General features: G+C 33.3%; 1 protein-coding gene across 1 annotated transcript in view; it reads left to right on the top strand.

Annotated features, from left to right (window-relative positions):
* Window positions 1-11,941, top strand: part of Cep128 (centrosomal protein 128) — a 410,341-nt gene that overhangs the window by 18,455 nt on the left and 379,945 nt on the right. Inside the window, exons 4-5 of the mRNA XM_033766889.1 lie at window positions 4,015-4,176; window positions 5,750-5,836. Coding sequence (XP_033622780.1) covers window positions 4,030-4,176; window positions 5,750-5,836 — 234 coding nt within the window. The 5' untranslated portion in view covers window positions 4,015-4,029. The remainder of the gene's footprint in view (window positions 1-4,014; window positions 4,177-5,749; window positions 5,837-11,941) is intronic.

Raw genomic sequence — 11,941 nt, 5'->3', positions numbered from 1 at the left:
TTTTTTTTTTTTTTTTTTTTTTTGCTGGCATCCAGAGTGTGAGTTCTCTTTCTCCTGCAACTGGGCTATAGTTGGGTAATATTTAAAAGAAAATAATAGGCTAGAATGGCATTTTATTGTTCAATTTACATTTCTTTGACTATTAGGTTGAACATTTTTTCCTAACTGTATTTCTTATGTGACCATTTCAGTATGCTTTTGTCAACATAGCCTGACAAATATTTTAGGCAGTTTCATTGGAGAGTATTTTCTTTGGTCAGTTTTTTTTAATGTCAGTGATATACAACATACTTTATATATATTTTAAGTGTAGCATAAAATAATACTTTGTTAATGATGAATGAAGATTGCATAGTTGGTACTACTTTTTTTTTTGAGTTATATTTTCATGGCCCTCCACATATTCTACCCTTGATTCTGATTAAGTGTTATGCTTCTCTTGCCAGCCTCAGTGATCACTCCACTCATTTGTATTTTTTTCTCTCCATCAGCTCTATGTCTGGGGAGTAGAGGCATTGGCTGATGATAGATTGGCATCTTTTGGTAGGAATGTAATTTGGCCACCACGGCTCCTTTCTGCATTGTGGCACTTAGTGGGTAGGTGGCCAGTCAAGTTAGCCCTGCTCATCATGTTTGACCTCCTTTTGAATTATTGATATTAGTTGCAGAAAGTGCCAAGGTTTTACCAATAATGACAATAAAATATTTCTATTTTTACTATAATCATATTCTTTAACTTTGCTTAATTTAACATTGATGACACATATAGTTGAAATCCTTAGATGGATGCTAAATGTTTTGTATGCTTAAAAAATCCATGAAAATCTTTCAGACATATCTCAAGACTTGATAGCTCTATCAGAGATTCATTTTTTTTTATTGTGCAAAATAATTGAAATTAATAGTGGAAGACTGTGTATATGTACTAGTAAAACTCATGTGGAAAGTGTAATGCCATCTTATTAAAAGTATGTAGTCTTAGTTGGGGTGAGAGAACATTTTCCTTCCTGTATCGTGTGACAGTTGGAAATAATTTAATGTTGCTCTTAACTTTATTTAATGCCACTAAGATTTTCTGCTGTAAATTCAGATACTTCCTATTTTCACCTATTAATACTTATCACCTGATTATAATCTGTGTCCATGAAAAAGATTTTGAGATACCTAGGCTTCTGGTAAAATTAAAAAAATAGTTGGAAAGTTATGCATGAAATCATGCTAGTGGTTTTTCCTGGGAAGGTGGGGCAGAATAGTACTGGATGGGGGATGGTGAGAGATGGGATGGGAGGATACCAAGACTTTATGCTGTTGTAAATATTTTATTAATTAGAAACATCTCAGAATGATATTCATCATTAATGTTAAGTATTATAGGTAATATATGTGTGTAATCACATTATGTATTTTAAACATTTTTATAAATTAAAAAGACCTGTAACAATTTCAGTGTTAACTTTTAGTCACATTGAAGCTCAAATTGTCTGATTTATCATTTATATGCAATGTTGTTATGTATAAAGCAACTGATTATTATTAAAATTATGTTACTGTTAGCAAAATGAAGTTTTCTCTAAAGATAATTGTTTCGGACCTTGTTTTCGGCAGCAGCCATTATAGTAAACACATTGTTGTTTTCAACATTGCCTTTTCATGTTCTCTGATGATTTCTTAACTTTAATTTAGTTTCTACAATTATGACTTACTAAGATGAAAGTTATACTATTAACTTTATAATTTTGTTAAGAAAGTGAAAGCTCCTAGGCATAATTATTCTTTTCTCTTATACAGGAGATGGACTGAATCAGGAAAACATACCTCTTATTCTGAGGCCAGTGGCTTGATTTGTTTGCAGGACTCTTTATTAAATGTAGCATAGACATATCAGTTAGTTTTATTTTTTTCTGGGCCTAGTTAGGATTTTTTTTTACTACTTAATATTTCCTCCTTTCTGTGATATTTTTATATCAAGGAAATGGCATGAAATGAGAGGGAGTTGGCCATGGCCTGCTGCTGGCTTTAGTGATTATTAGTAATAGGATTGTCCACCAAGTGTGTAACAGACAGCAGGGTTAAGTGGAATGAGTGTGGTATTGGAGAGAGAGAAGGCCGGCTGAGTCCTGGGTGTGCATCTTGGTTCTGCTTGGTTTGTAGTCACTGAATGGAGTAGAATATGTTATTTAACATCTTTTAGCCTCAGCATCCTTTGTAAATTAGGGTTAATAGTGTTTCTTTTTTTAGTTGTTTATGAGAAATAAATTGGATTATCTGTACAAGCGTCATAGCAGATTTTCAGAAAATGTTGGTTCTGTCTTCTTTCACTAATAGAAAAATAGTGTAAAGTAGTTAAACTTGAACTGAAAGGTCATGCGATATATCCAGAAGTGATTTTTAAGTTTTAAATGCAGACTTTACATGTAAGATTCCTTTTTGTAATATCTTTGTTCCTTTGGACTTAAACAGTTGTGAGCTGGGCAAAGCAAAGCCACACAGTTGCTTCAGTTTTAGTTTCTTGTTTCTGCTTCCCGATGTGGGAAGGAACCACAAGGGCTAGATTCCTCTGTACTTACACATAGAAAGAGGCAAGAACCACAGAATAGGGGCAGAAAGAAGTCGAGAATAATGGACACAGAAAGAAGCAAGGGTGTTTGACAGAATTTCTCTAACCCTGTCTCACCTAGTGTGAAGAAATTGGGTATTCTGTTGATTCACTTTCTGATGCAGCCAGAACAGACTGTGTTTTGTTTTGAAAAGCCTAAACTCACAGCAAGGTACCTTGCTTATTTTTTATATATATTTAGTTTTATTTTATATTATGAAAACATAATTGCTTTTATTAAATGTTCTGCAATCTATACACATTTAGCATGTTCCTTTTGCCCTCTCTTGAGATGTATAGTTATGTGCTTCCACCAGGTTGTCAGAATAAAGGTCCAGAAATTCCAGAATATTCTGTCATTAAAGAATAGTTTTATTGTACTGTATGTAACAAGCCGGAGAAAAAAGGCCGGATAGACTTTTGAAGATTATACTAATCGGTGATAGAATAACATTGAGTTAACCCTCCTTTATGCAGAAAATAAATTATTGGAATCTCATTAAACTTTCACTTTTGATCAGTTGAACTTCCCCTGATGTTTTTTTGTTCTAAATGTATTTGATTGTCTTTTATTAAAAGGCTTTTTGAAATTTGAGATTTTTTTTTTTATTTGAAGTAATTTTCTTTTCTTTTTTTTTTTGGTACCAGGGATAGAACTTGGGTCCTTGCATTTGTGAGGCAGGCAGCGGAACCACTGAGCTAAATCCTATACATTAAATGGGTAATTGAAATAAAGAGGGAGAAAAGCATGCTTTGAAAATTTTCCATTGATGAAATTGTACTCTGGCTATTTGGCTATTTTGTTGGTGATGTTGAAGATGTCATCTTCTTATAAATGCATTATTGTGAATTATGTATCTCTATGGCAGCATTTCTTTAATTCTACTTTTTAAATGAAAATGCATGAGAATTTTCACTATACACTGAATGGGAGTTTCTTACTGTAGGCTTGTGTGTTACATATCTGTAATATTTTTATGTTTAAGGCTACTTATGTTTTTATAACTTAGTAGAATGGACATCAAACCAGTAAGATAATTGCAAGTCTTAATTTTAGGGAATCTATTTTTCTTATTTGTTTGTGGATTTTTTTGGTAGGATTAAGTGAGATATATATGTAGGTACTTTTACAAATTGGAAGCATTGCACACATCTAAGGAATAATAAGTAATTATTTGGAATTGTAAACATGTTTAAAACTGTACTTTAGGAGTTGTTCTCTTAAAGCAGAGAAAACAAAGGAGGGAGAATTACATGGGGAAGCAACTTCTGATATTTTGAAGTTCTGTGTGTACAAATTATGATATGCTGGAAGACCAATGCAATAAATACCTAAAAATATCAAATAGTAAACAGTTAATCTCTTACTTTTGTGTTTTTTACTGTTTGACTGACCTTGACTTGGATTTACTTTTAAGGAGTTGTGTACATCAATGGCAGAATCATCTAGTGATTCAGAGCACTTCCGCTGTCGTGACCGACTGAGTCGATGGGCTGCCGGGTCAGCTCACAGAGAAACTCGAAGTTACCCTACAGTAGATGTTGCAGAGAAGGTCAACACTATCACAAGTACTTTACAGGTTAGTTAGTGTTTGCATTAAATAGATTTTAGATAGTTTGAGGAGAGTAGTAGTTTCAGTGTTTTAGTTTTCTTATTACTATAACATTACCATGAAATTAATATCTTAAAACAACAAATCTTATAATCATATAGTTCTGCAGGTGACTGTGTGTGAAAATGTATTTGCTTGCCTTTTCCAGATTTTAGACTCTTTCCACATTTCTTGCCTTGTGACTCCCTCCATTTACCTTCCATGTCAGAAAGAGTGGGTTGAAGTATTCTTATACTGTCCCACACCAACTACCTCTGCCTTCCTTGTCCTCCCCCTACACTCCAAGGCTGGGGATTGAACCCAGTTTCTCATGCATACTAAGAAAATGTTCCACCACTGAGTTATGTCCTCAGCCCCCATTACTCTTTTAAGGATGCTTGTGATTTCATTTGGTCCTCTCAGTAATCCATACTTCAAATCTCAAGGTCTTTAGTTATGTTCATAAAATCCCCTTTATAATATAAAATACATATACACAGATTCTGCCTACCATTGTAAAGATATATGAGATTGTTCAGAGTGTTTTGGGATAAAACAATAATTCAAAATAAAATACTGTAGTTAACATAGTTTAGCTTCTTGTACACATGTACCTTTAGAGAGGTTTGGTGAAATAGATTATTTCAGGGTGAGTAATACATATAAAGACACTGTCTTGATCTAGAGGCTAACTTTTGACAGTGTTGGGATGTTTGAGAGGAGGCAGTATGTATCCACATAAAAAAGCTTGGGAATAAAGTGAAAGAAGGGTGGTATGGTCACAGGAAAAAGAGAACACAGAAATCTAAATTTTTTCTTATTCATCCATCCCTTATTTTTATCTTACCCTGGATACGGATGGATCTTGGCTGTTAATTGCTTTTGGTTAACATATTTAGATGAAGAGAGTAATTTCTGGTGGAGAAGGTATAGTTAAAAATAAGTTTTATTTTTTTAAACTAATGCAACAACAGAATTTTAAAGTGTGAGTCCCTTTGCTTTCCCACCAGTGAGAAACATTAGTAAGCTAGTGTATTTAGGTGGAAAACATTTTTTTTTTTTTGGGTTTTGATTAGAGGACTATATTCATTGCTCATAGGTAAAAATTATGTCATAGTTTTTCTTTTTCTTTTCAAATAAGTTCCGAGGTAAAGCAATGTATACTTGAAATGACATTGATCCTAATGGTTTGCTTCTCTTGTGCAAAATCTACTAGATTAGCTTTTTCAGAATTTCGCTTCTGTATAGAGGGAGTAAGTTAAAGATACACAAATTGATAATGGGGATCCTTTTTAATTTATGGTTTTATTGCCTCTTATACCTTGGATAAGAATTTATGTGGTTCAGATTTCACAGGAGTAAACTGCAGATGGATTTCAGTTTTCCTTACAGTGGTGTTAATCTTTATTTGATATGAAATACATTGATATCCAATTTAACTATGTTATAGATTGTACATTTCATAAACTATTGGCTTAGCTCTTTGACGTACTATGAAGATTGCTTGGGAAATGTAATGTTTGATATAATTAATCGAGTCTTTTTTTTTCTTCTTCTCAAGGACACCAGTCGGAACCTGAGACAAGTGGACCAGATGCTTGGGCGATATCGAGAATATAGTAGTGGACGGGCAGGTGCTATAGAACATGTGAGAATATTTAGATATATTTGTCTTTTTGCTTACCCACTCTTTTGGGAATGCAGTTTTTGGGAGTGCAGATATAGCATAAATGAGCTAATCATTGTGAACTGCTTTAATTTTAAGACTACTGTTTTATAGTTTAAATTTGGGTTAGTTTATTGGGTAGATTGCCAAGTCTTGTGTATGTTAGATTTTGTTGAATTGGAAAGCTTTAAGTCAGAGAGAGAAGAATTTAGGACATGAATTGAACAGAGACTGTTAAACTAGGCCACAGATACTACTAGTATGGAGATAGGAATTTTAAGGGTGGTGTATTTTAAAGTAATATATATGCATTTAAAAAAAATAAAACTGCCTGAAAACCCTTTCTCAGTCTCTCTCCAATGAGGTAATAGTTCTAACAGTTTCTTGTCTGTATGTCTTTCTACACATTTCCTATGTATATGCAGGTGTATATGCGATTGTTTTAAACATTGGAATACTATAAAATATTATGCAGTGTGTTTCATTTGAGTATGTCACATTTATCCATATAACTTTGTGAGCTCTAGCTCTTCCTTTTGAACAGTTATACAATATTCCTTAGTTTGACTGTATCTAGGTTTTTCTTTGATGTTATAAACAGTGCATTTGCGACTGAAACCTGATGGATTCCTGGGAGTGGAATTGCTGGGTTAAAGGATTGCTGGACTTAGAGAAGTTTGTTGGACAGTTCAGAGATTTCCTTTCAAAGCTGTGCCAGTTTATGCTTACTTTTCATGGGGATGTAAGAAGGAAAAAAGCATCAGAATTCTGGAATAAAGTGAATTTTAAAAATTTATGCTTTCTAATTCTCTTTCAGTGTTTTTCCTTCCTTTGGATTTTGCTTACTCTTGCAAAACTTGTGTAAGGTCTTGGAAAGGTAGTTAAGTTTATTTCTTTCTTACCATGAGTATGTATAGTGCTGTACTGCATTGTCGCATAACTCCCATGTTGTACTTAATGACATGTTTTCCTTTTACGAAAGTATAGGCATCATTAATTGCTGGTTAATTGGAAGCTAATTGCTTGATCACAAGGACCCATCTTCTCTGATAAAAGGTTTCTATTGCTTTCATTTAGATAATAAATTTAGGCATTTTTTCATCTACAGTATTTTTGTGATTTATGATATACTTGAAAGATGGAGCAGTAAGCTTTGTGTATTTATGTAGCTCATAAAGTGTTTTAGGTTAATTACCTTACTAATAGTGGAATTCTTTGCTTTCTAATTTATTCATGAAAAGTTGAAAGCATTATTGTTAATTGGCAGTGAGCACAATCCTTCATTATCAATTTTAATATGTGGTTGCAAATTTCCTTTGAATTGGGCGATAGGGAAATAAAATTATGTATCAGGGAAACTTTTGTACGATAAAAATTTAAAGCATAAACTGTGTTCTACTGTAGCATTAAGTCTCTGTGGTAGGACCAGAATTGAATAATGCTGAAGTCTCTGGGGATTTGTTTTATTCATAGGAAGTAAACACAACTGATATTTATAGGTATTTCCATCTCAGTTATCAATGCATAGACGTAAAGCTACTCATATTAACAAAAAATGAGATACCAGAGAGCAAGCATCTTTTGTTTTTGCTTCAGACTGTTTCTTAGTTTCATTTAGTTTTGCTCTTTCTCCAAATTCTTCTTCTGTTAAAACAGTAAATTCTGAATATTGAAAGGCTGTGTCACACGTTGCTTTCTGTTACATGCACTGAGGATAGTGGTGGTTTTTATCCTGTGACTTAGAAGTTACTGTGGAAGGAGGGCAAGCACCTGCCATAACCTATGGAGAGACAAAAAAGTGAGAGTATTTCACGCAGCTACTCTGATGGTTTGGCCCTTCATTGAAAATTGCTTTTGTTAGAAGATGGACCGCTATGGGATATTATCTTACCTGAAAATGGTTAAAAATAATGTGCCAACTATTGTGATTTATTTGAATCTTTCTGTTTATAAGTTTTTTTTTTTTTTTTTTTTTTTTTTTTTTTTTTTTGGTACTGAGGATTGAACTCGGGCCCTTGCGAGGCAGGTGGCAGAACCACTGAGCCAAATCCCTGGCCCTCTGTTTATGATCTTCAAGTTTCAAGTTCTTTTTCTTTTTTGGAGACAGGGTCTCACTATATAGTTGAGACTGACCTGGAACTCACTATGTAGCCCAGGCTGGTCTCAAACTCAAAGTGATCCTCCTGCCTTAGCCTCCCGAGTTCTGGGGTTACAGGCATGCGCCACCACACCCAGCCTCAAGTTCTTAAAGTATGTTGTGGGATTGTCTTTTTTTAACCAAGGTTCAACTGTGAAAAAAATTTCATCGTTCTAAGTATTCATTGCCGACTTGTAATTAGCATTTTTCTTTTAAAATATAAAGAAATTTCTTATAAAATAAAATCAATTCCTTTGCCCTAGGGAAGACTGGAACTTTTATTATTAGATTTCATAAATAATTGTATTGCTAAATCTTAGGAAATGGATATAAATGACAAATATGTGTTTACATATTTATTTACTTGAGGCTTAACTTTGGGAACATAATTTATCAAAGGGTGGGTGAAAGAATTTGGACTTACAAATATTTGGTGCAATGTTTTTCCCTCACAGGGCAACTGTAAGAATTATCTCTTTTGGTCTTACAAACATGAACATGGTAGGTCACTGTTTTGATTACTTTTCCTTAGTGAGGTATTTATGATTTCACTGATGTTTGCTTCAGCCTTTATAACCTCCAACCCCAAATTTAATTCTTTGCTTATAGTATGTACAGGTCTCTCTATGAGGAATTGAACAGGACTGCATTGGTGTCTCTGGTGTTTTTGAACAGCAGTGGTCTTAAATTGCTTGGTCTATGGGAATTTCTCCAAAAGAATTGTGCCCCAGACATTTTTTCTGTGTTAATTCTCTTAACAATGCTATGAGATGCTATAAAGATAAGAAATTATTTTGATTCAAGTCAGCATGTTAAGTTCACTTTTACAGTAAAGAATAGATAAAAATATAAAATTAGACACTTACATTAATAGATAATTTTTTTCTAATTAAGTACTCTGATTAAAATGTCTCTGTGGGTCACAGAATGGTCACTAACTTGCCCTGTTTAAGTGACAGAGTCAAGAGTAGGATGCTATTTTAGAACCCAGCATCAAAATTCATTTACCTTACTGGATTATGGTTATTCATATTTCATGAGTTATAAATTTATATTTTTGTTAACTGGGGTTCAAACTGACATTACACATTGAAAAACTAGATTTTGGAGATCATCACAGCTTATTACAAAACAGAAGCCCACTGTCACACAATTCACTAATATTACAGAGGATACAGTGTCTAGAATGCGAGTGAGATGCATCAGATACAGAAACAAAATTGGGAAGAAGTCTGCACTGAATTAGGATTGGCTTTGAGGCATTGTCAAAGGTAGCAGTTGTGGTTGCCACCTAGGCAGTGTGGTGGATTCTATGAGTTGCCTGTACTGGCACTGATTTTTCTTTATTCCTAATAATGACCATTGATTTTTTTTTTTCCCCACTAAACATTCTTGGAGCTGCCCCAGCCATGTTTAAGTGGCTAATGTGACTTAAGGTCTTTGGGCTTCATGAACTTTGTGATCTTAAGGAAGTGTCATTGTGTGATATATTTCTTGCATTGAATTTCTTTGGCAGTCTGGGAACATTTGGGCCAAAGATTATTTTTGAAGAAAGTTTTATTTTAAAACTCTATGAGGATTTAGAACAAATTATATTTCTCAGTATTAGAATACTTGTAGAACTGTGCATTTGATTAGTTTAGTAGTTAAATTGCTAGAACTTTGTGTTCCTCTTCATGAGAGAACAGGTTATATCTTTGTGTTAATGCTGTAAAAAATGAAATGTCCTGAAGAAAGAATATTCAACATAGAAACTCAGTATCTTCTGCAATAGAATTTTGCCTGATATTGGTGAGGCTAAAGTAGTTAATACTGGATATAAATGAAAAATACAGTGCTCTTTATTCCAGTCAGCATCTCAAGTTCACATTTAAGGTAAAGATTGAATAGACAGTAATATCAAGTTAGAGTTTAGAGACTTGTATTAATGTGCACTCTTTTCACTAATTAAGTACTTGGATTAAAATTTCCTCTGGGGAGTAATAGAATGTCACCATCTGCTGTGTGAACTTTGTAGGAAAATGAATGTTCAATAATAAAGTCCAGGTTTTTTCTTTTTAATGGGTTTCCGTTGTCAGATATACTTAGCAACACCACAGAAGGATAATGTTAATGGTTGGAAGCCAGACACTAACCATTTGTCATATCCCAAACTTGAAGGTGGCCAACCTTCATTAATTCCGTAACTGTCTTAAGGTAGGGTTCACCATCATTCAGTCACTTTTAGCATTGAGTCAGGTGAGAAATTTAACCAAACAATTTTTGTTTAGTAAACATATCTCAGATTTTTTAGAATTAGGGTCTTAAATTCTCTTCCTTAAAATTTATTCCTGAATCTCTCATGAATTTCCTGAATAGAAAAATAATGTTTACTGAATTTTGCCTTAAGTCTAGTAGAAAAAAATATAGTTTTTTGCCGGTAGTTTTTAGTTTTTGGAGTCAGAAGTTAAATCCTTATTTTTCTTCTAGAAATTAACTCAGTGACTTTGGGCAGTTACTAAAGTTTTCTGAAATTGAGTTTCATTATTTGAAAAATGAATGTAATCCTAGATATTTCATTCTAACAAGCATTTGAGTGCTCATACTGTTTTGGATACTTACTAAGCATTTATCTTTATAATTTTTTCAAGTTTTTGGAGTCAGAAGTTAAATCCTTATTTTTCTTCTAGAAATTAACTCAGTGACTTTGGGCAGTTACTAAAGTTTTCTGAAATTGAGTTTCATTATTTGAAAAATGAATGTAATCCTAGATATTTCATTCTAACAAGCATTTGAGTGCTCATACTGTTTTGGATACTTACTAAGCATTTATCTTTATAATTTTTTCATCTTATGATCTCTGCCATCAAGCACTTGCTAGGTTCTTAATATAATATACATTATAGTCACTAATTCATCTTACTTACTTACTTACTTATAGTCACCCGGCCTGACTTCAGTTTCATGTGTGTATCTCTGTGGCTATAAATAACATAATATGTTGCAACATTTACAGTGAAAGGTGTGTGTATATTATTTTGACTTCAAACAGTGTGTTGAAGTAGACAGCATATCTACTTAATGCTTTCATCTTTTATGATTGCCAGTAAACTGTATCATCTGTCCTTCTAATGTACAATAATATACCACTGTTAAGAGCTCCTTCCACTTGCCTTGAAGGCACATTTGCATTTGCATTTAAAATATTATATGGGCCAGGGATTTAGCTCAGTGGTGCCACCACCTGCCTTGCAAGTGCAAGGTCCTGAGTTTGATTCCCTGATACCAAAAGAAAAAAAAAAAAAAACAAACCCCAAACAGCTAAACTATTATATGAAAAGTAAATAACTTACTTAAAATCATTTTTAGAGTATATGTGATATGTAGAAATTTGAATATATACTGTTTCATTTAAAAGTAGTTACATAAACAGTGTTTTACTTGAGATATTCTGAATTTCAGGAATACTGTTATAGGCTTATATTTCTATAGGCCAGTGTAAAGTGACAGGTTAGGCACAGCAGTGGAAGCTAGTGATCTTTGACTAATAAAATACAGAATAGCAGCAGCCATTTAAAAATACATTTTGGGCCAGGGATTTAGCTCAGTGGTGCCGCTGCCTGCCTCGCAGGCACAAGGACCCGAGTTTGATCCCCAGTACCAATTAAGAAAAATTTTAAAAAGAATAAAACAAAATATATTTTGGAAACTGTTGGACCAGGAAGATATGCAAATCATATATTTGTACTTTTGTTTGATTTTATAAAAATTATTGTCCTTATTTTTCTCATTTTAATATTAAAACATAACTGTTGTTAGCTGAAATAAGTACTGAAAAAATTAGGTCTACAACCAGTCTTTTTTGCAGTCTGTTGTCAGATCAGTCATGGCCTTCTGTAGAAACAGGCAGTAAGGTAAAGTCAAGAATAAAATGCCTATTAGTTTTTTTTTTTTTTTTTTTTTTTTTTTTT

This window comes from Fukomys damarensis, unplaced genomic scaffold (genome assembly GCF_012274545.1).
Source record: "Fukomys damarensis isolate Sample0158 unplaced genomic scaffold, DMR_v1.0_HiC HiC_scaffold_21, whole genome shotgun sequence".
NCBI classification, from domain to species: Eukaryota; Metazoa; Chordata; class Mammalia; order Rodentia; family Bathyergidae; genus Fukomys; species Fukomys damarensis.
The sequence above is the reverse complement of the archived record's forward strand: the minus strand, read 5'-3'. Positions and strand labels throughout refer to the sequence as shown.